The sequence below is a fragment of the Sus scrofa genome, chromosome 12 (assembly GCF_054392235.1).
Source record: "Sus scrofa isolate SSC_HxYL_T2T_F1_AM1 chromosome 12, Sscrofa_HxYL_maternal_Yorkshire_Landrace_v2.0, whole genome shotgun sequence".
In the NCBI taxonomy this organism is placed as follows: domain Eukaryota; kingdom Metazoa; phylum Chordata; class Mammalia; order Artiodactyla; family Suidae; genus Sus; species Sus scrofa.
The window spans coordinates 64255656-64278691 of NC_139394.1; the positions used below are offsets into that span (position 1 = coordinate 64255656).

At 48.6% G+C, this 23036-nt stretch overlaps 2 protein-coding genes across 7 annotated transcripts in view; both read right to left on the reverse strand.

Moving 5' to 3' along the window:
- CDRT4 (CMT1A duplicated region transcript 4) overlaps positions 1-11151 on the reverse strand; it is a 66932-nt gene extending 55781 nt beyond the window's left edge. For both annotated transcript variants that reach the window (XM_084986267.1, XM_013980267.3), the window contains exons 1-2: positions 8163-11151; positions 1397-1439 (exon numbers count right to left, since the gene is read on the reverse strand). The gene's annotated coding sequence lies outside the window, so the exon portion shown is untranslated. The remainder of the gene's footprint in view (positions 1-1396; positions 1440-8162) is intronic.
- Positions 10228-22004, reverse strand: TVP23C (trans-golgi network vesicle protein 23 homolog C). 5 transcript variants are annotated; one of them, XM_021066126.2, is made up of 7 exons: positions 21858-22004; positions 19729-19811; positions 18436-18580; positions 16282-16371; positions 14439-14570; positions 12194-12322; positions 10228-11387 (listed from the first exon to the last, which is right to left on the reverse strand). In XM_021066126.2, the coding sequence occupies exons 3-7, from the start codon at positions 18481-18483 to the stop codon at positions 11361-11363; spliced, it is 426 nt and encodes a 141-aa protein (XP_020921785.1). In that variant the 5' UTR covers positions 18484-18580; positions 19729-19811; positions 21858-22004; the 3' UTR covers positions 10228-11360.
- Between the last annotated feature and the right edge of the window lie 1032 nt (positions 22005-23036).

The following is a 23036-nucleotide window of genomic DNA, read 5'->3' on the forward strand; positions in this document are numbered from 1 at the left end:
ACGAGCACGTCTCATCCAATTACTTATAAGGCCTTAAAAGCAAAACTGAGTTTCCAGGGGAAGAAGAAAGCTGGCTCAAGACCAAAACGTCAGCTCCTGCCCAAAGTCCCAACCTGCTGTCCTATCCCACAGAGCAGGACTGGTCAGCTCCTACAACTGCATAAGCCAGTTCCTTGTGTGTGTGTACCTGTGTGTCTCTGTGTGTGTGTGTGTGTGCATACACATTGTATATGTATATACATGTATGGAAAGATGGGATTTATTTCAAGAACTATATCCACAAGATACACATAGACAGAGATCTGGAGATCTAAATTTCATCTCCTACTGGTTCTGCGTCTCTGGAGAACCCTGACACAAGAAGACGCACACAGACACAAAGAATCACCAGCGCCAGTGTCCTAGCGCTGACTGCACAAGCATCCCACGTGGTACTTGGCTGTGGGAGCCCAAGGCAGACCCTCCAGATCTGGATCCTGGCGCCAGCGTGGACTGGACGCAGTGTGACCCTGGGTCAGTCCCTACATTCTGTCAGCCTAGGTTTCCTCCTCTGGAAGACGGAGGTCGTATCTCCCTCCTAAAGTTACCACAAGGGGTCAAAGAGGTTATGGGTTTTGTCTGAGACCACACAATAGTGGGGACGAAGCCAGGATTTGAACTCAGGCCTGTCTGCCTCTGGTGCATGTTCGCTTCAGCCTCCGGCCTTATCACCTTCTCCTTGAAAGCTACACTTTGGCTGTCTGTGGTTTAACAGACACCTTTGCCGAAGACAGCCCGTACGTTGCCACGGCTCAGCTTTACACAGATGCCTCGTGCATTCACACCTCGTGCCCAATGCTAAGGTCGAATTCCAAGTTTTCATTGCATTCTGGTATTTAGATGTGATCACTGGCTTCAATCCTAACCCATCTTAAATCCAAACTCATCATCTGCTCCTGCTTCTGACAAGTCCTGGCTTCACCTCTCTAGCTGTGTGACCCTAGGAAAGCTACGGACCCTCTAATCCTAATTGCATCTGTTCGGTTGCAAGGGTGAGGTGGGACGGATATGAGGAAAGCGGACACACATACCATGTATGCAGTACCTACCTCGGTTTCCAGGACATGGAGGGTACTAAACACATTGCTGTTCTTATTCATTCAGCATCTACTCCTTCATCAGCACTGGTTTTAATTAACTTCACAACAGGAAACATGGATTTAGTCCTAACCCACTATTTGCAGCCTAATTTTCCAGAAAAACTATCATTTCTCACTACCTGTAAAGAAGTTGCTACGGTGTGGCCGTGTTTACATTTTCTGTTGGTGTACTGCCGCCCAGTGGACAATGCACACGTTACAAGCACAGGAGGAAAAGGGTGTGTAGAGAAAAGCGGTACCCTAAAACAAACGTTTACCCTGAGGAACTGGTCCACGGCACTGTCGAATTTCAACAACTATCTGAAAAACATAAACAACAAGATGTGTTTTAAAAACTATAAGTGGATACTATAGTAAGTTACCAGCTTATAATCTGATAATCTCTTTTCTAAGAAAAATAAAAAATAACTGTCGTTCTTTCATGCAAATGCCTGCTTTTCCTCAGCTGAATTCCCCACGTCGTGCAGTGGATGAATCTAAATCATACAGAAGCCACTCAAACTAGGGGGTTAGATCTCCTCACTGCTCTACTTTTAACTCGCTAATCAATTCTGTTTTCCTTTCTAAATTACCATCGTGGAGTGCTCTTCAAAGGCTTGGGACTCTGCTGAGTATTTTACACGGATTACCCTAATCAATAAATGGAATATTTCACATGGATTAGTGATAACGACTATTGAGTTTTCTACCTCTCCCTTCAGTCCTCTCAGCTTTTGTGTCATGCATTTTGGAGCTCTGCTGTCAAGTGTACATATGTAATTGTCTTCCTGATGGAGTGACTCTCTTATTAATATGCAATGTCCTTTTTTTTCTTTTTTTCTTTTTTTTTTTTTTTTTGCCATTTCTTGGTCCGCTCCCGTGGCATATGGAGGTTCCCAGGCTAGGGGTCTAATCGGAGCTGTAGCTGCCAGCCTACGCCAGAGCCACAGCAACGCGGGATCCGAGCCGCGTCTGCAACCTACACCACAGCTCACGGCAACGCCGGATCATTAACCCACTGAGCAAGGCCAGGGATCGAACCGTCAACCTCATGGTTCCTAGTCGGATTCATTAACCACTGCGCCATGACGGGAACTCCCTTTTTTTTTTTTCTTTTGCAACAATTCTTTTTGTCTTAAAGTCTGTTTTGAATCTGACCTCATGGTTTGTGATGAGAGAAGCAAGCTTTTTAACTTGTTGGGCAGCTTTTACATGTGAAGGTTTTCTCTTGCCACATTCAATATTCTCTCATTGGCTTCTGACAATTCGGCTATGATGTGTACAGATGTGACTCTCTGAATTTATCTTAGATTCTGCTGCACTTCTTGGAAGTGCAGATTCACGTGGGGATTTCTCCCGTCTTTCATAAAGTTCGGAAAGTTTCTAGCCATCAATTCTTCAAATATCCTTTTTGCCTCTCTCTTGTCCTGGGACTTCCGTGAGTAGGCGGGAATGACTGAGGGCACTCGCTGTCCCCCAGGCTGTGTTCACTCTTGATTCCTTTTTCTTTCTGCTCCTCACACTGCATGATTTCAATTGTCCTCATTTCAAGCGTCCTGATTCTCTCTTCTGACTGCTTAAATCTGTTGCACTCCTCTAGCGGATTTGTCCTGTTACCCTACTTCTCGGTTCCAAAGTTTCTATTTGGTTCCTCGTCACGGTTTTCATCTCTTTACCGATCCCCTCATTGTGTGACGGATCATGCTCCTCATTCCTCTCAGCTCTTTGTCCACCATCTCTTTGAAGCTCTTGGAACACATTTAAGACAGCAGATTTAAGGTCCGGGCTTCCTCAGGGAAGGTTTCTGTTGAGCTCTTTTCCTGTGTATGAGCCATACTTCATTTCTTTGCATGCCTTAAGTCAGATTTGTTGCCCCTTCTCTTTAGTACTTGTTGTGGAGGGTTCTTTTTTAGTTACTTTTACTTTCTTGAATGAATTCTGTAAAGTGTGTATTCTTTGGCATGTGCAGCCCCCGAAAGTTCTATTCAGTTAGCCTCTTCTTCCGCTAATCAGACTTCCGTAAGCCCCTGAAACAATGTCTCCCCCTTTGGCCAGGGGCTCGTGTGTGATGGGGTGCACCTTCCCTCCAGCAGCTTAGGGTTCTGCCTGAGTCTTCACTTCCTGTTTGTGCTGAGCCTCAAGACCACCCAGAGATCAGAGACTAGGCCTTTCCCGGTCTTCCCAGGGCAGGCGAACCCTGCACATGCATGTGGCTTTCGACGGTCCCAGGAACATGTTGGGGCTTTTCAAAGGCTCCTATGGACGTCTCACTCCCCATGTTTTACAGTTTGTCGACCCATTCGCGGTTCGCCCCAATTGACAATCACCGTCTCGGGCAGCTGTGTTGTTTAAACAACTGCCACTGTTGCCAACAAACCACCTCACTGGGGATAGGGCTTTTCTCACTGAGTCACGTCAAAAAAAGTAAGACCTGAGGTTGGGATTTTCCTCAGGAGCCACCAGACAAATCAAATAGTGAAAATTCTGAGCACAGGGCTTCCTGGATAACTGCAAACCTACTTGGGGGGAATTCCAAACTATCACAGTGGCTGCCAGGCTGCTCGTTTTCACAGACATCTATGGTGTGAGTTCAAGGCTGCTAATTTTCAAGGCTACCACAAAGCTGGTAGAGGACGGGACTAGAACAAGTAAAGATAAAAATACACAAATTACTGTCCTTTCAGATAGTTTACCACTTTTCCCTGAATGCATGTTCCTCAGCCTGGGGCAGTCCCTGGGTTTAATTTCTGAAGTTTGAAAATGTTGATTTTGACCTGTTATGCCAACGCTATCAGTGCCTTCATGGAGAACCAGATTTTGAGAGCTCCTTAGCCCACCATTCCCAAAATGCCTCTCCAGGATTTCCTTTCATAGGAAATGGGACCCCTGGGATTTCTCATAAATTAACACAAGCAGCACATACTGAATTCGCCTGGAACAGTCGACATCCCACCTATACATCCCAGCCAAATGAGAAACCCGTTGGCTTCTCAGATTCCATAGAAAGTCAGCCCTTGTTCCCAGTCTATGGCATTCACCTTCAGTAAGCAACACAGACCATTAGAAAGAACAGCAAGGGAGTTCCCATCGTGGCGCAGTGGTTAACGAATCCGACTAGGAACCATGAGGTTGCGGGTTCGGTCCCTGCCCTTGCTCAGTGGGTTAACGATCTGGCGTTGCCGTGAGCTGTGGTGTAGGTTGCAGATGCGGCTCGGATCCCGCGTTGCTGTGGCTCTGGCGTAGGCCGGTGGCTACAGCTCCGATTCAACCCCTAGCCTGGGAACCTCTAAATGCCGCGGGAGCGGCCCAAGAAATAGCAACAACAACAACAACAAAAGACAAAAAAAAAAAAAAAAAAGAAAAAAAAAGAAAGAACAGCAGGGCATCAGCTCAAATCTACCTGCTCTCCAAGCCCACCTGAGCAGAGGGTCTGAGGAACAGACCGTCTGTCGGGAACTGCAGACCAGCATGTCTCACCCCTGCAGACCCACAGCCACTTTTCATACAAAATTTTTTTTTTTTTTTTTGTCTTTTTTGCTATCATTTCTTGGGCCGCTCCCGCAGCATATGGAGGTTCCCAGGCTAGGGGTCTAATCGGAGCTGTAGCCACCGGCCTACACCAGAGCCACAGCAATGCTGGATCCGAGCCGCATCTGCAACCTACACCACAGCTCACGGCAACGCCGGATCCTTAACCCACTGAGCAAGGGCAGGGACCGAACCCGCAACCTCATGGTTCCTAGTCGGATTTGTTAACCACTGCGCCACGACAGGAACTCCCTCATACAAATATTTTTAAACATCCTTTTTATTATTCTAAAAAACTTACAGAGGCATTTCATTACCACAGATTTTAAGTCAATTCAATGTCTACCTATAAAAGAGATAAAAGGAATATGCAATTCAATGTGAAAACGTAGCCATTTGGCCACAACTACTGAACATAAAACACAGTCAGGTGCTTGCAAACATACGTATAGGTCCCAAGAATGTAGCCACTACAAAGCAGACTAATGCAGCGGCAGCAGTTTTAGCTTGCAGGGCAAATGCCATGAGTCATGCTGACATGAAACCTAGTGACAGTTTTCAAAGTGGTGAAAAACTCTTGGGATTTTCTGCATGAGGGAGACCACAAACTATGGGGTGTCTCCGACAAGCGTGCTGTGGGAGCTTGGGCCTGTGTCAGGTGATTTCGAGAAGGGCTCCATGAATCATGATGTTACCGTGGATTGGCTGCTTTCAGAAAGGAAAGCAACCGAGCGGCTAACCCAGTAATTTCCACCTCGGCAGGAGAAGAACAGAGAGGTCTAAAGCTGTACTGAGCAGGCGGCGGCAGCCTCTCACGTAAGCAAGAGACAGAGTGCTTGGTCATTTTTAGTCATCTGCACAGCATCCTTGCTTCGATGCTCCAACAGGACTACAGACGTTGACAGAGTGTCCTTACTCACGATTGTCTTGCTCCCTCAGGCAGAGTGGCCTCGTCAGATGCTGCCGTTGTACAGCATTACTTTTGTTCAAGAACACTGGAGCCTGGCTCTTAGGGCCACATCGGCTTCCATCTGACAGCTGTGAGGGATGCTTTTCCTTTCTCTTTACAAACAGGAGTTTCATGCACCTAAATATCCATGAGACCTACAGATGCTATTAGAGATGCAGGACACTTTCTGGTTGTACAGAACTGTCCTATGCTCTACAAGCTCCAGGCACCCCTAGGCTCCACCCGCTAAAATAACCAGTCACTGTGTTAACCCACCACTAAGAAAACATTTACCCAAAAACCCTGCCTTGGGGGTGGGCACCTGCTCAAGAGAACTCCAGCTCTGAACATTCTAAATCCACCTCCAAAATCATATTAAAGTAAGGATACACAGCAAGAGTACAGAAGCCTCCAGAACCACCTCACAGAGCTGTGCTTTCATGGCTTTGCATCAAAAGCTGGCTTAAAAAAAGCCGTCCAGATTCAAGGCTGGCTATTCTCAGCGATGGCGGCAGCCCGTGTCCCCACACAGAGCCCCCCACAAGAAGGACACGGTGGGCACCGCCGGTTCCCTATCCAATGTCCTTTTCTCCCTTTTCCCATAACGGAACCTCACTTGTACCGGAGGCAGTGCTGGGCCCGCCCGCAGGCCTGCTTTTCCGGGCGCCTGACACCTTCTTCACACCTGACAACATCTGGCCAATGAGAGGCGAGCAGAAGCAAGTCTCCCGAGACCTCTGAGAGAGTTTTCACTTTTCTGATACAAAAGATACAACCGGAACCTCCACTCCCTTTCCTTGCTTATAAACACATGAGTCATCTTCAGCTGTGACAGCTGTCTTGTGACCCTGAGGCAATGAGCATGGGGACAAAAACCAGCTTTCTGAGGAATTGCTTAGTAACCACATCAACACCCACAAGTGCCCAGACTTCCTTTGTAGAAAAACACACAAACCCTGTTTTTGTTTAAGCCACTATTCTGTGCAGAACTTTCTGTTACTTGCAGTTGAACAAATTACTACCAGAGAAAATTAACAGATAAAACATCAGATAACTGAAGGAATAAGAAACAAAGGTTTAGAGTAAGCCTTTAATGTTACAAATGACCAGACAAGACCAGTGCTCAAACCATGAGTGAGTTAAATACCCATTTTTCACAGCAGAAAGCCAACAGCTTATACACAAAGTCGATAGGTCAACTGACACTGACAGCATAAGCCTATTGTCTAGTGTGGCCGTAAGGACCGCAAAATACAAAAACTGCAGCAGCTGAAGAAGTTTGCTTCTGGGGAGCAGAACTGTGAGCAAGGTAAGACTTGTGTTTCTTTGCAGCCCTTTGGTACTACTTGGTTTTCTGACCATGAGTGCTTTACTTATTATTTTTTAATTAATCATTGTGGGCAGGTTACATACGAGTTCACATTTTTTCTTGGCTTTAAATGACTTCAGAAAATGATTAATCTTGCTCTTTTCCCTTTAGAATGACAATATCAAGGTTTCAAGGAATGCTTCCTGCTTCTCACAAGAACTGGATACTATTTCAACATTTTTTTTTTTTGCTTTTCAGGGCCGCACCTGAGGCATACTGAGGTTCCCAGGTTAGGGGTCCAATTGGAGCTACAGCTGCCGGCCTACACCACAGCCATAGCAACCTCAGATCCAAACCACATCTTTGACCTACACCACAGCTCACGGCAACGCCGGATCCTTAACCCATTGAGCGAGGCCAGGGATCGAACCCACAACCTCATGGTTCTTGGTCGGACTCGTTTCTGCTGTGCCATAACGGGAACTCCTCTACTTTATTTTTATTTGAAAAATGTATTTGACATATGACTTGAAGAGCGTGTTCTTCAAAACCAGGCAGACTTTGGTTTCGCTTTCCTCGCAGTGGTTTGCAAACAGTGGCTCAGGGTTCCTTGGAAATTGGTAGAGCTGAGTGGGTGATTCCAGAGCCGCCAACCCTGCTTCCTCTAGAGCGGCTCTGCTTTGCTCATTGCAGATACTCAGCTCTGACTCCCTAGAGGAAAGAGTCCCACCAGTCTGAGCTTCACTGCACCATGCAGAGTTAGCACAGCTGAACTTGACCTGCAAACATACTCACTTGGGCTTTAAAGGTTTTCTTCTTTTTTCCCTTTAAAATGTAATTAACAAGCATTAAAAGATCAGATTTCATCTAAACATTCGGATTTTCCATTCCTCTAGAAAAACTGAAAACCCTAGCAACAGAGGGACCACATTCCTGGGTGGCAACAAATGGCTGGAAATGAGAAGTTCTGTCCCTTTGGCTGGAGGCGCACACTCCAAGTTGAACTTTCACCTGTCTGCTCTGATGAGAACTGGCACCCCTGCACTTAACAGACAAAAATCCAATCCAACTTCTTTCCTTGCAAAATGAAAAGGCACAAAGCAGTGGAGAAATTACTGAATTAGGACTTAAAAATTTTCTGAGCATTATTTGTCAGTTGTGCACCCAAATTCATCAGAATGGGCTATTCCAATGTGACATGTTATGAGAACAAATGGACCAGAACAGCAAGTGGCTTCACACGCCAAGCGTTTCTCACCTGCGTCGCACGTCCAACGGGAGCTGGTGGGAGCTCTGCTCTACAAGCCGCTGTCTCAAGCACCACTGGCTGCCACAAAAGTAAAGAAAGACGCAGGGATCTCCCATCAGTTGCACTTTCCACACTCAAGAGTGACACAGCTCACCTCCACTGTCACATAGGCCATAGCTGACCACATGGCTTCAGGTGAGCAGGGAGCTGGTGGGGGGCACAGGAGACCAGGGGTGGGTGGGGGAACATCGCTGGCTCCAGGCTTGCAGCTTGCAGTAAACCATCTCTCATCTCCGTCCTGGTCACACACCTGTAACACGAGGTTACCTGTGGTCTCTCCTCCCTCTCAAGGTTAATGGGGAGAAGCAAACAAGGTGATACATATGACAGAACTTTGGAAGAGCTCTAGAGAGTTCTACAAATTCAAAGGATCAGAGTACCTACAGCATGGGCGGACTGCATGTGCCATCACCTCAACACACACACACCTTTCAAAGGTGTGGACCTAACAGGTATGCTGGGGGCTCCTTTCATGGCACCATTCAGCCAGTTCACCTGTGCTCCAGGCTCATCAGGGAAAATACCACTTGCTACCCTTGGTCTCTTTCAAGCAGTTTTTCCATCTTGATGAAAGAATGAAAGTGTGTGCGGCAGATTCTACTTTCCACAGATGGCTGCTACATCCCCTCCCTCTGAACTCAGGGGGAGCTTGGTGACTGCTTCAACCGAGACTAAGGGACAAGCGACACTGTGATTCCCGAGACCAGGCATAACACCACCGCGCTCTGCCCTGGCTCCCCAGGGAAGCCTGTCTCAAGACACAGCTGCCAGGCCGCAAAGGCTCAGATGGGCCTCAAGAGACCACCAGATGTCACAAACGCAGCTGTTCCAACCAGCAACCTGGGAGAGCTGGCTCACAGCCACCATCAACCTCCAGACCCATAAAGATGCCCCCAGATGTTCACTGCCCCTGGGCCAGCGTGCAGAACCCAGCCTTCAAGTCCTTCACCTGAGCCCGACCCTGTAGCAGAGAAAAGCTGTCCCCACTGGCTCCACCCAAATTCCGGACCATGGCTTGTGTAAGCATAATAAAATGGGGTGAATTTTTGAGTAGCAATAGCATCTGGAACAGCTGGATATATTAGCACCTATCACACCAGCTTCATTACTTCACAGGGAAAAGGGTACATATGTATGCGCTGAACTACTACATCTCAAATACCATGCCAAGGGAAACAACTACGAAGGATGCCCAAAATACACTGTATTGACAGGAACTCAGGCTGTAGCAACAGAAAAAACAAAGTTACACTTAAGACAGAAACCTATTTCTCACTTAAAACTGGAGACAGGCAGTGTGGGCTCTTCCCCGGCCTCACGCACGTCTGCCTCACGCCTCTGCTGTCCACAAACGGGGCCTCCACCCCAAGGTCCGAGACGGCTGTTCCAGCGCCATCGCTTCCGTCTACATCCCAGCCAGCAGCGGGGAAGACAGGGGCCAGGCGTGCCTTCCTTCTAAGAAGGCTTCCCGGAAGGGTATCCAAGGCGAGGCAAGGAAATCTGGGGAAAACGGTCTTTAGGGCCACATCCTGGGGAATAAGCAGGGAACGAGGAGGGAAATGGATACTAGGGGATAAACAGCAGGTCCTGCCACGTGCACCTTCTAAAATGCAATTCATACCTGGCTTCGCACTGCAGCCGCAAGTAACAAGTTACCTCAAGAAGGGAACCACGGTGCCCCATTACTCTCAACGCCACAGACTGACGGCAGGGGTTCCAGGTTAAATGAAAATGAAAATATCTTTCCCCCACACCCACTTTCTGCACCGGATGAATATAAATAAGGTGGGAAACAAACACTTACCCAATTAGCAACTTAGCAAACCCATGAAAGGAAAGGACATTTAGAGACCAAAGTCTCCCTACAATCGTCATACATCCTAATGGGTCTTTCTGTACTGAGCTTCCTTCCGTGAGTCACTCAATAACCTGAAGCCTCGTTTCATCACCTATAAACCGGCATCACACAAAACAGGTTTGTTGGGAGGATCAAATGAGATTACGAGTGTCCAAGTGCTTTGTAAACAGAGTTTTATACAAATATAAAGTTATGCACCTTCAAAGCCATCACTCCAATAAAGACACTTATTCAATTAAACAAAACATCTTCAAAAATTTATAACAATGTATAAATACAGTCACAAAATAATCTGTTGATTAAAACAAAGTTTACAGTACCTACAACGGAATTTACAGATGCCTACAAGAGTTTGCAGACTGTTACATATATTGCTTTAAGAAATACCCATTAATACAAATGCACTGATTTACAATATCTCCGTTATAGCAAGAAAAAAAAAATAGATAAGATAAAATGTCTTTTAGGCATTTATAATGCCAAGTATTTTAAATGATTATTCTCACTGTGACATAAGAATAATACTCTTTTAGTGGTAAAAGAGTTCATTAGGCCAAGGACCACCGAAGAGCTTCTGGGGTGTTCCAAAGTAAAATCGGCTACCTATCCAAAAAATAAATACAACAGCAGCAATCCCCAGGTATCCCTTAAGAATAAACTACGAAAATTCCTTTTATATTAATTGGGCCTTAAGTACACAACTCATTACAAATAAAAAATAAAAATTTAAAAAGTAGTTAACACCAACAGCCCAAATTTGGTTTTTAACTGCCTACGATGTGAATACCTAGATTAAGAAGTTTCATCATGACGTATATATTAATGTAAAATAAACAATTATTTCTAGCTTATCTATAAGCCAAAGGGCCCACTCTTACCATGGAAGAAAAAACCTTCTGAAAATAATGTCTAGAAATAGCAGGTAAACACACACAGTTCTGAGACAGACTAAGAACACCCTCTGTGATCTACAGACCACAGCCGAAGGTCTCCATTCCACACAGACAGGAGCACAACCACTGTGTTAACCTAAGACGCAGGGCCCTAGGTGACCACCTGTGCGCGGGTGCAAACCATGACCCCAACGCCGACAGTGTTTCCAGCCACGCCACACCTTCAAGCCCCAAATGCTAAAAGGAAGTAAAAACTTAATATGAAGACTACTTTTTTTTTTGAAAGAAAATTTTCTAATGGAAAAACAAACCCAACACTCCTCCTTGCAATATGCACTGAGTTCGAAAGGCTCAGCTGTTCCCAATGTGAAGGACAGGCAGGCTCCCTCCGTCTCCTCAGGATGTCTGATCGTCTCCTGTGGTCTGCAAGAGAGAGAGAACTTAACACCAGGGCCATTTCCCGTAACACACCAGTGTCCGAACCACTTGCGGACCTGTAAACACACAACTCAGGAGGCCCGGCCCCAGATCAACTAAAGAAGGATCTCGGGGGCGGGACCCCGCCGTCTGTGTCTTCGCCTCCAGGCGGTTCTGACGCGTGCCCAAGGCTGAGAACCCGTAATGGTCTGAACCATGACCTGCCCGGCCTACTGCACGAACACCAACACGAGGTGTCCTGCACACAAAGACCCATCAATTTCCCCAAGAGGTTTCACCTATCAGTGCCTGCGAATACCACCTATCCCACTGACGACCCCGACTTACGCCCGCACATCACAGAACTCGAGCAAAACCTGTAGGTTCTTCTAAAACAGTCTGAGTACTTGCAAACAACTTTTAATGATACGGTCTTACTACGCGTCTAACTTGTTCTTACCATACATAAACCCTGAAACCATACAAATACATTCTTCAAAGCTGTTCATTTAGGGCCACCAGAAATGATGAAGAGCAACTAAACTTTAAATAATTTTTTAAAAATAAGTTACTATCAATCCCTCTGGTTTTAAAATAATTTCAAGACACTGACAATACATTTCTAGAATGTTCTAAAAGCCTCCAAAGAGAAATTAAAATAACTTTGGCATCTCATATTTAAATAAATATGTCCCTTGAAAAAACTTTTTAAAAAGTATTTCATAGAAATTAAGCTCTACAAGAGTTGGAAATCATCATTGCATTAGTCACTGACCACATCAAAATTACTCTCGCATCCAGAAAACACTTACTTGTCTTAGAAACTGCTTCCCAAGGTAGGACGTGGCCATGCTGGTTAAATTCTTCCTGCTGCCCACTTTGCACCTGATGTAGCCATACAGGTTGGCACCTTGCAGCACCACACCCATGATGACCACCGCCTGGGACAGGGGAACAGCCCACCGTTACAGGCTTAATACTGATCCAATACCGCCCACACCCTCCCCGGGGAAGGAGAAGGAAAAGGAGACTCTGGGAAGGGGGCCGTGGCCCCGAGACTCCCTCCGCCCAGAGCACACCCTCCAAATGCGCTGCACCACCCAGCCAGCACCCATGAACACATGCTCTGTGCCAGCCCTGGGGGGGACAGTGGAGAACCATTCCCTCTCTAGGATATGCCACGGTTTGTGAGTAAAGACACTGAAAAAACAATAAATGAGAGACTCAGAAAGGCTCAAAGGTCAACTATTTCCCTAAGAACTCCCAAAGAATGGTCAAGACAAAGATGAGGTTCAACACAATGAGAGCACAGTGCTCGATGCTAACGCGCATGTGACAACTGGCTTCTGAGAAAGCAACCAGGGCCTCGAGGCAGCAACCAAGAGGCACTTGCCTTCTGAGATAGAGACGAGGGGGATGGAGGAGGGGGAGCCCTAGAAAGAAATGCACTTCAGCAGAGCTGTCTCTCCCTTGAGCCCACAACCCCACAGGTGACCCCACTAAGACCATTACAGACTGACAATAAGGGGAGTTCCCACTGCGGCTCAGTGATAACGAACCTGACACAGGTTCTCATAGACAAGACCAAAAAAAAAAAAAAAGAGAGATTGAGAATAAGAAACTCAAGCTTACTCTTTCAATACTATGAAAGAAAAGTTAATTAGGACAAAATGAAGAGATCCCAGGACTTTTCTGTAAACGCTAGACAAATATTTTAGCCTTGCAGGCTATATGGTTCTATTACAATTACTCAACTCTGCCATTCTAGTCCCAAAGCAGCCACAGAAACTGCTTCCCAATCTGTAGACAAACAGCCAAGGCTGGGTTTCTTTTTTTTTTTTTTTGGTCTTTTTAGCGCCGCACCCCCAGCATATGGAGGTTCCCAGGCTAGGGGTCCAGTCAGAGCTGTAGCCACCAGCCTACACAAGAGCCACAGCAATGTGGGATCTGAGCCACGTCTGTGACCTACACCACAGCTCACAGCCACACTGGATCCTTAACCCACTGAGGGAGGCTGGGGATCGAACCCTCGTCCTGGTGGACGCGGGTCGGTTTCATTAACCACTGAGTCACGACAGGAACTCCACTCAGGGCTGGGTTTCAATGCACATTTACAAACACAGGTGTCCAGCCAGACTGGACTGCAGGCCATAGTCTGCCAAGCCCTGTTCTAGAGTGACGACATGCACACACTCGCACGCAAACCCCGGAATGTGACTGTGTTTGCAGACAAGGTCTTAAAGGCGTAACTGAGGTAACATGAGGTCGGCAGGGTGGACCCTGATCCAGTGCGACTGGCGTCCTTACAAGGAGAGGGAAGGCTGCGTGAGGACACAGAAACAAGACGGCTGTCTACAAGCAGAGAGAGGGGCCCCCAGAACGGCGAGAAAATAAACTCCTGTTGTTTAAGCCATGCAGCCTGTGGCACTTTGTTATGGCAGCCCCAGCACAGCACTACAGCTGTACCAGGTCACTCGGCTTGCGAGCCGAAACACCCTCAGCTGGAGATGCGACCCCCGACCCCGTGCCCCGGGTAAGAGGTCTAACTGCCTTGAGGCCACCAGGCTGAGGAAGCCCCACTGGCCACGTGGGAAGACCACGGGGGAGGCCACGGGACCTCACAGGGAGGAGAAGCCTTTCCAGCCCCCAGCCACTGTCCAACGACAAAAGAGATCTTTCGAAGCCAGGACCTTCCAGACAAGCCCCTGAACCAGAGAAACGGGGAGAGATCACAAAACGACAACTGCAATAGATCCAGAACAAGCTACCAAGCAGTATCTCCAGAAAAGACTCAGCCAACAAACACGTCAGGAGGATACCGAACACCCTACAAATGACGTGTTGAATGACGTGACCACCGGCCGGGGTGGGCTAGGTCACAGCGCTGCGAGGCACCTGCAGCAGCACTCTGCTCTCTGACACCTGGAGAAGGGCAGAGCTGGGTGACTCAACTTGGAAATACCCGAGATGGGTCCTACTGTGGACACAGGCGGCTGCCTGTGGCAATGAGCCATCGGCCACCTGCACGGTCGCCGGCGGCCCCACACTGACACTCACCAACCACTTCACTCTGAAGGAGAAGAGGGCGCTGAAGGCGAAGATCACCCACAGCACCGGACAGGCAACGAGTCCTAACCAGAAGATCCTGGACTCGGCCTCCGAAACAGTCCTCGTCTCTTGAGGGGAAGCCTGCAAAAGGAGATGAATAGGCAACGCTCGGTGCTATTTATCAGCAAAGCGTTTAAATTAATACAGACGGCCGAACTCCAAGTTAGAGCCCCACCCTAGCCTCCACCCCCTCAAACAAAACAGCAGACTGACCACGACTGTGAATTTTTTTCCTTTTATTTATTTACTTTTTTGTCTTTTTGGGGCTAGGGGTCGAATCGGAGCTGTAGCTGGTGGCCTACACCACAGCCATGGCAATGCGGGATCCTTAACCAACTAATCGAGGCCAGGGATGGAACCTGTGATACTAGTCAGGTTCATTACCACTGAGCCACAAAGGGAACTCCATGACTGTAACTTTTGGAACTGGTCTTTTTCTTTCTTTCTTTTTTTTTTTTTTTTTTTTAATCTTTTTAGGGCTGCACCTGTGGCATATGGAGGTTCCCAGGATAGGGGGGCGAATCGAAGCTGTAGCTGATGGCCTACACCATAGCCACAGCCACTCAGGACCCAAGCTGCATCTGCGACCCACACCACAGCTCACGACGACACCGGATCCTTAACACACTGAGCAAGGCCAGGGATCAAACCTGTGTCCTCATGGATGCTAGTCAGATTCATTTCTGCTGAGCCATGATGGGACCTTTGGAACTGGTCTTAATATGCTTTGTTTTAAATCAAGAATGCTCCATTTTCAGGGCAGAATGGACAGTCTGGGTGACCTCTAATAGGCTTCTAATCAGTTCTCCTCGCACTTACACTGATTATTCATAAGGAAGCTTCAAGCTGAGGATTCAGAAAATCAAGGCCACAGTCATCCCAGAGACTAAAAGGTCAAGTCCTGAGAAAGGAACGGTGCCAAGGGATTCTGGACAATGACCATAAAGTCTTAGCGATACCCAGGAACTGAATGGGCAGCGAGCTGTTCCCCAGGTGGGCTTTATAACATATGGAGGACTACGGACTTCTGAGACGTCCTAGCCTAGGCCCTTCCAAACAGAAGGAAAGCAATTCACTGACGCTGTCTGCAAGAATTCTGTCCTCTGCCTCCCAGGCCAACTTCCCAAAACAAGCAGATCAGGGTCCCCTAGAGCTCAGTCTTTTAGGGCTGCACCCGTGGCATATGGAGGTTCCCAGGGGAGGGGTTCATTTGGAGCTGTAGCCGCTGGCCTACGCCAGAGCCACAGCAATGCAGGATCTGAGCCGTGTCTGGGATCTATACCCCAGCTCACGACAACGAGATCCTTAACCCAGAGTGAGGCCAGGGATCGAACCGGTGTCCTCATGGATGCTCATCAGGTTCATTAACTGCTGAGCCACAATGGGAACTCCTCAATTCAGATTTTCTATCCAGCTGCCATCCTCCTTTCTCCTGCCCATGAATGGAGGAGGACCCTGGGGGCAAGAATAGGAGCTGCAGAGGCAGCTCTGCGAGGCCAGGCCACCCAAAGCTGAGGCCCTGGGAGGCGGCTTAGCACTCTGTGCAAACTGGGAGCCCAACCCTCTCCCAGATCCCTTCCCGGACTCGCCTTGTTTCCCATCTGAACCACACAGAACAATGCAGTAATTTTAGGAGGCCATCTGCTGTAGTGCTGCCAGGCCAAAGGACTTGGAGTAGTTCTTTACAAGGAGATTATGCCTGAGATACTTAAGAAATTCATCCTTAAACATTCAAGTGTCATCTGCACATAATTCACTGAAAGACTCTCAACCGAAAGCGAAGGCGGTTTACCTTCCTGGACTCAAACACCCAATGGCTTTTTCCATCTTCATCAATGTGGTTCCACCAGCGCAGGCCAACCATCAGCCTACCTGTGACGTTCTGGGAAAGAGTCACACACACATTTTAAAAACATGACTTAAAGACCTACATGACGTCACATCTCAGAGTAACATTTCACACACACACCATCACCAGCTTCCCCTCTGTGACGCCCAGCTGAGGACCCCCAGGTACCAGGCCTGGACAAGGGTCACGGCTACAGCAGGCCCGGCAGGGGCGGCGGTGATGGGTCAGCATCTCCATAAACGTCACCCTTCTTTTCCTCGTCAAGTCCTGTGCTTTCTCTGGTCCCCTAACATGTTCCTAACCCCCCTGCTCTTTAGCTACTGGGACCTACTTTTTCCTCTGTAGCCTGGCTAGCTACATGTATTTTCTAACTATGAATCTCTAAAAACGGTCGTTCAGACTGAAGGTTTTTGTCACCCCCCCAAATTCATGTTGAAAGTCTACCCCACCTCTCACAAGCGATGGTATCGGGAGGTGGGGCCTTAGGGAGACGACGGGGACCCCTGCGAATGGGATTAGCGCCCTCGCTAGAGCAGGAGAGCTTCTGCACTCTCTGCTCTCGGCCACATGAGAACACCGCGACAGGCCAGCAGTCTGGGACCAGAAGGGGGCCCGCACCGGAAGCGGGCCATGCTGGCGGCCAGATCTTGGATTTCCAGCCTCCAGAACATGGAAAATAAATTCCTGCCGTCTGTAAAGCACCCTGTCTCAGCCCAAACGGACTGTGATGATGGCTACGGCCCTGGCCTCCAGGCAGTGTGTCAAAGGCCCCAAGCGCCTTTCCTCTTATTAACGTGACAAATTACTCTGATAGCGTTCCTAAGGTAATGAAAGGAACACAGAGAGGAGAAAAGGAGGAGCCTTAAAGACCACACTTCCTTTTGTAGCAATGCTACCATTCAAAGGCTAAGTACAAGCGAAGAGCTGGCGAAGACAGAGGACAGCCGGAGGTCTATTTCTGTAGCGTTTTCAAGGAACAGCTCTTAAGAAGGTTCTCAAACCTCCCCATCTTCCCATTTCTCCAATCCTTTCTGCTCTTGTCATTACTGGTTTACTCTCCTGATTTCTCTCAAGCTTACTGGTTTTGAAGCCTTCAGTCTTTTTCCTCTGAATTCAGTTTCAGACAACATTCCAAAAGTCCGAGTACAGGTGATCACTAACACTGAGGTCAAATAACCTTATATTTACAGTTTTTACCTCCTTCTTAAGCCAAGATATGTAGCAGGATGGCTCTTGTTAAAAAAAATCCCATCTTTGGAGTTCCTGTCGTGGTGCAGTGGTTAACGAATCCGACTAGGAACCATGAGGTTGCAGGTTCGATCCCTGGCCTGGCTCAGTGGATTAAGGATCCGGCGTTGCCGTGAGCAGTGGTGTAGGTCGCAGACGTGGCTCGGATCCCGCATTGCTGTGGCTTTGGCGTAGGCCAGAGGCTACAGCTCTGATTAGACTCCTAGCCTGGGAACCTCCATATGCCACGGGAGAGGCCCTAGAAAAGACAAAAAGACCAAAAAAAAAAAAAAAAAATCCCAATTTTGACAGTCATTTTTAATGAGTTTCTAGTTTTTCTGTCCTGGACTAGAAAAACATTCCTGCTTTGGGGAATTTATTCAGATTTCCTTCATGGTGACAGTTAATCAACTTCTGTAAATAATCCACAGGAACTGAAGGAGAAGGTATTAAATAAATACCTCTAAATGCAACGCTGCCTTTGCATTGGCAGGTACTTCTTGAGTATTTGGGACAAACTCTCTGGGAGCCAGACATACCTGGCACAGCCAGAGGTGACCTTAAGTAAAACCAGTGGTATGGATCAGAAGCAGCATGTAGGGTCTGGAGCTGCTAGTCACGTGTTTATTTGTTTTACTTTAAAGCCGATGGAGGTTAACATAAAGCACAGACAAGTCAGTAGTTTAACAGCCCACGTGTGATCTGATACACCTGGTACATCGACGGAGATGAGGGTTGAGATAACAAAAAGATAAATTCACACCAATCCAAAAGGCTAAGTGTCACTTTTTTTTTTGTTTTTTTACTGTTTATACATCATTCATCCCACCATATTAAATAGGATTGTAAAATAAAAACACTCAAACCTACCTTGACTGCCCAAAAGTCACATGACAACAATAAGATAATTGTCACCATACAGGCAATAAAGCTGCTGCTGAACAATTCACAGAGCAGATAGACTATAATTGCACTGACTCGAAAGAATAAATGGAAAAATGATGCCACGGGGTGTCTGAAAACCAAAACAGAATAAGAAATGCAATTACATTTTACGGCAGGTACCGCGGATGCAGATGAACACATTCCAGCCAAAGGAGACCCACGCGGAGTCTCGTCAAAACAAAAGGTGATGTGAGGAAGAAGCAAACTGCCCACCTCTCACTTCTCCTAAGTCCCACTATCGGACTAGGCCCTGTTGTCACAGAAAATACAGTACGTAAACACGACTTTAACACTTTACTGATTATAAACTTTCACTAGATGCATAACAAGAAACTTTACCAAGTTTGAAGAAATTGGGAAGCTGTACTCTTAGGACTGACTCTTATTCTCACCTGTCTAAAAATCATGCCTTAAGAATTTCTAGGCCCTCAGAGGACAAAGCAACCACCAGGTAGAGGTTTTTTTTTGTTTGTTTGTTTGTTTTTAACAGCTCCTTTGCGATAATCCACACGCCATACAACTCAGCTATTTAAAGCGTAATTCAATGGTTGTTGGCGTAGTCACAGAATGGTGCAACCATCACACTACGAATTAGGACTTTTTCATGATCCCAAAAAGAAACCCGAGGCCCGCGGGCAGTCACTCCCCATCTACTCCAGTCCCACCCTCCTCTGGACCCAGGCAACCACGAATGCACTTCTGGTGCCTACAGATTTGCCTCTTCTGGACATTTCACATAAATGAAATCATCTAACACATGGTCTTTTGCGACTGGCATCTCTCACACAGCATAATGTTTTTAAGGTTCAAGTAGAATTTGATTTCATTCAGCGAATTAAGAGAATTAAGTTTGGAATTGAAATCTGTTTGGCTTGCTGTTTTCATACTGAGTTGCCACAAAAAATGCAACTGTGAATTTTGCACAGTAAATCAAAATGTAATATATCTACAGAAACTAAATAATGGTGCTTTTGGTAAACAAAAGTCAGAATTAAAAACACCAATGTTCAAATAATTGGATTTGCCCATTTGAAAACTCAGTTTTGAGTAAAAGTCCTTGTTGGTTATTCCCGGAGAAAATGCGAGATGTCATCCTGTCTCAGACTGAAGAATGAACCAGCAATACACAGTATTCACCAGCTCGCCACACCCACTCTGCCCAGAACCTCCTCACTGGCTCCAGACACTTAATACAACTCCTGTAACTTGTCTTCATACCTGATTTTGGGTTTTTTCGGTCTCTTAGTTGTCTCCTCTTCCGCATCAAACAGGGAAACATCTTCGGTGTCATCATTACTGTCCTAACAGGAAAAGCAAGCATCCATGAAGTAAAATCGAATTCCCTGCTGCATGCAAGGCAGCATGCTACTACGCAAACTGCAAAACAACAGCAGGACGTGGTCACAGCCACCTGGAATCTGCAGCTCCCCCAGCCCCACCCAGATCTCCTGCCAAAATCCACATGGCAGCCCCAGCCCCCAGTGACCACTCATGATCTGCTCCCCCTCCTCACTCTGACGCCCCCTCCCGCTGGGCACTACAGCAGTACTGCTACCACCTGCTCTCTGAAAACACTCTGGACCCTCCCATCTTTCTACCTTTCATGTTTTCTTTACCTGAAAGCTCTTCCCTTTCCGGTCCCCTCTGTGGCTCACCATCAGGCAAACTCGATAAATCGTCTTTCCAATTTCTGCTCAAATGCTGACAAAGGTGAGGGACTTCCCCTGAAATCCCCAGTCATCCCATTTCCCACGTCCTCACAGCACCTGGACAAACGTCCACTCAGCCATCTGGGGATATTCTTACTGCAAGTCAACCTCTCCTACCTCCTTCTAGACGCCAAGCTACAGGAGGACAAGGTCTGTCACTGCTCTGAACTAGGTCCTAAGGTGTAGCAGAGTACCAGGCCGGGGCTACATACAACACGTGTGGAAGGCACGAGTGAACAAAGGAGCTATCACCTAGGAAACACAGCGATCACCACCGCCAGAAGTAATATAAATGCAAATGGGAGCAGCGGGAGGAAGAGGCTGTGGGGAGGCTTCCTGAAGGGGAGTCTACCTGCTGGGCCTCCAGCTGCCTCTGGTCCCTGACTGCAGGTGTCTTCAAAGGCACAGATGGGGGGGGGGGGGAACACGACGATGACACTACACAGCATCAATGTGGGGAAAACCCAGTCAATGAAGGAGCAGAGGAGGAGGTGAAGCTCGAAAGGTAAAATGGATTCAGATCTATGAAACCAACGGCCTCCACCTTCTTGGCTACAGGCTGGAAAGCTCTGGGGCATCTCAAGCAAAAGAGGTCGGAAACCAGGGCCCCGTAGAGGGCTCAGCCTAAGACTGCAGCACAGACGTGTAACTGGCTAGGACAAAGGCAGGTGTGCTGGTTTCCTTCTCTCAGAGAAACAAGACGCGAGGCTTCAGCTGAGAGACGACAGGAAGGAATGCTGAAGGTTTGGGAGAGACCTTTTGGAGAGGAGCCTGAGTGGGAGCCACGGGGCTGTGGACGTGCGGCGGTGACCGCCTGGTGACACTAAGGGGTCACTTGAGGTGCCTGGTCACGAACTTAAGTCTGTCCGAGGGTACCGTGTGTGTTGCTCCAGCCTCCGCCAGCCTGGGCGCGGGGTCAGACCATCGCGGGGTTTTCTCCACTCGAGTCACCGGCTGGGAGTGGTCCTTCCCGACCCTAGATCCCAAGGTCGTCCTACTCTACTCTCCACCTCACCCTGTCTTTGCCATCACATCTGAAAACACCTTAGTTACGGACCTCGTCTCGTCTCCCCACCCCGACCCCTGGACAAGCCCCCATCTCCAGTTCAGGGCCGGAAACCGTCTGGATGGCTCACGGCCTCTCCCCGGGGTCTAGGGCAGCGCCTGGGCCACAGTCACCCCTAAATAAGAAAACATACCTAAGATACGCTAGGTTAAAGTGCACCACAAACAGTATTTTCCTAAAGAGGAAGAGAGCGGTCAACTACTCTCACCAGCCTCTGGTCGTCAACGTGAGGCCTGCGACTCACTCCGAGGGGCAGACGTGGTCACGGAAGAGGACCAACCCTCCGCCACCTCCCCAGCCGCTCCGACCGCTTCGGCGCGGATGCGAGGCCGGGGGTCTCGGCCCCAGGTCAGGGCGGCGGGGACACAGAGCGTCTCCCGGCTGCCGGGGAGCGAGCCCGCCCCCGCTCACGCCCGTCCCGCCCCGAGCTCCCGCAGCGGCCCGGACGCTCCGCTCGCGCCCCCGGCCCCGGTCCCGGCCCCCGCCGCCCACCCTGCTCCTCCTCGGGCTCGGGCAGCGGCCCGGACGCTCCGCTCGCGCCCCCGTCCCCGTTCCCGGCCCCCGCCGCCCACCCTGCTCCTCCTCGGGCTCGGGCAGCAGCCCGGACGCTCCGCTCGCGCCCCGGGACGCGCAGGCCCTGCCCCGCCGCCGTCGCCCTCTCAGCGCCCCCACAGCCCCCTACCTGCTGCAACATGGCGGCCCCGCGCCAGCCCACTTCCGGGAGCCACGTCAGCGCCGCAGCCGCGGGGCGGGGACCGGAACCGACGCGACGGGGTCACCGCGGGCCTGGAGGAGCCGGGGTAACAGCGGCAACCAGGCCCCATTTCCGCTTCCAGGACCTCATGGGAGGAGCAGGAGTGGGCGGGGCTACTCGGAGTGGGCGGGGCGGTAGAAAGTGGGCGGGGCGAGCAGCTATGACTCAGGCTGTGGCGTGGGCGGATCCAAGCAGGAGTGGAAGAGTAAAGGATGCTCCTTTTCTGGGAACGCTTCTTGGTCTGTCTCCAAGAGGTGTTGCTGCTACCTACGTCCGCCTGTGTGAATATCCTGAGGGCGGGGGTCCGGGACAGGGACTTGATTATTCCATAGTTTTCGTTTTGTTTGAATGTTTGACGACGACGTGTAATCGTGGTACAGTATTACTTTGCTACCTTAAATATTGGAAGCAACTGAAAACATAAATGTGCTCCTGGGAAGGAGTAAAAAGAACAAGGCAGGAGGACTGTAAACACGGAGGGTCTTATTAAGGGAGGGAAACTCCCTGGGAAACAGTAAGGGGAGAGAGGCTGAGAGCGTGGGCCCTGGAGTCGGAACCCCTGGGTGATCCCAGCTTCTCTCCACTTGCCAATTATCTACCCAACCTCTCTGTGCGTCCTTCCTTAGTGGTTAGGTGAGGATGATAATGGTATCCCTACAGGGTACGTTCCCACTAGGTAGAAGGTGCTATTAATTAATGTTTTAGGATTAATGGTGCGAAGCTGCAGGTGAAGGACCTGAAAATCTGGGACTTTGCAGTCATCTTTGAAATAGCGATTATAACAATATCCTGTCTGCCCCGCCTACAGCAAACTGCTGTTGGAAGGCTCATGGAATAATGTGGAGAATCATGATTCCTTAATTAGGGGGATTCAAATCACAACGTTACATGGCTCTTTGCCAGTGCTACTTTAATCCTGATACTCTAACAATGGAGAAAAAGTTCTCGGAAGAGAGAAAGCTTGGCAAACAATGGTACTCCTGCACTTGGAGATGAA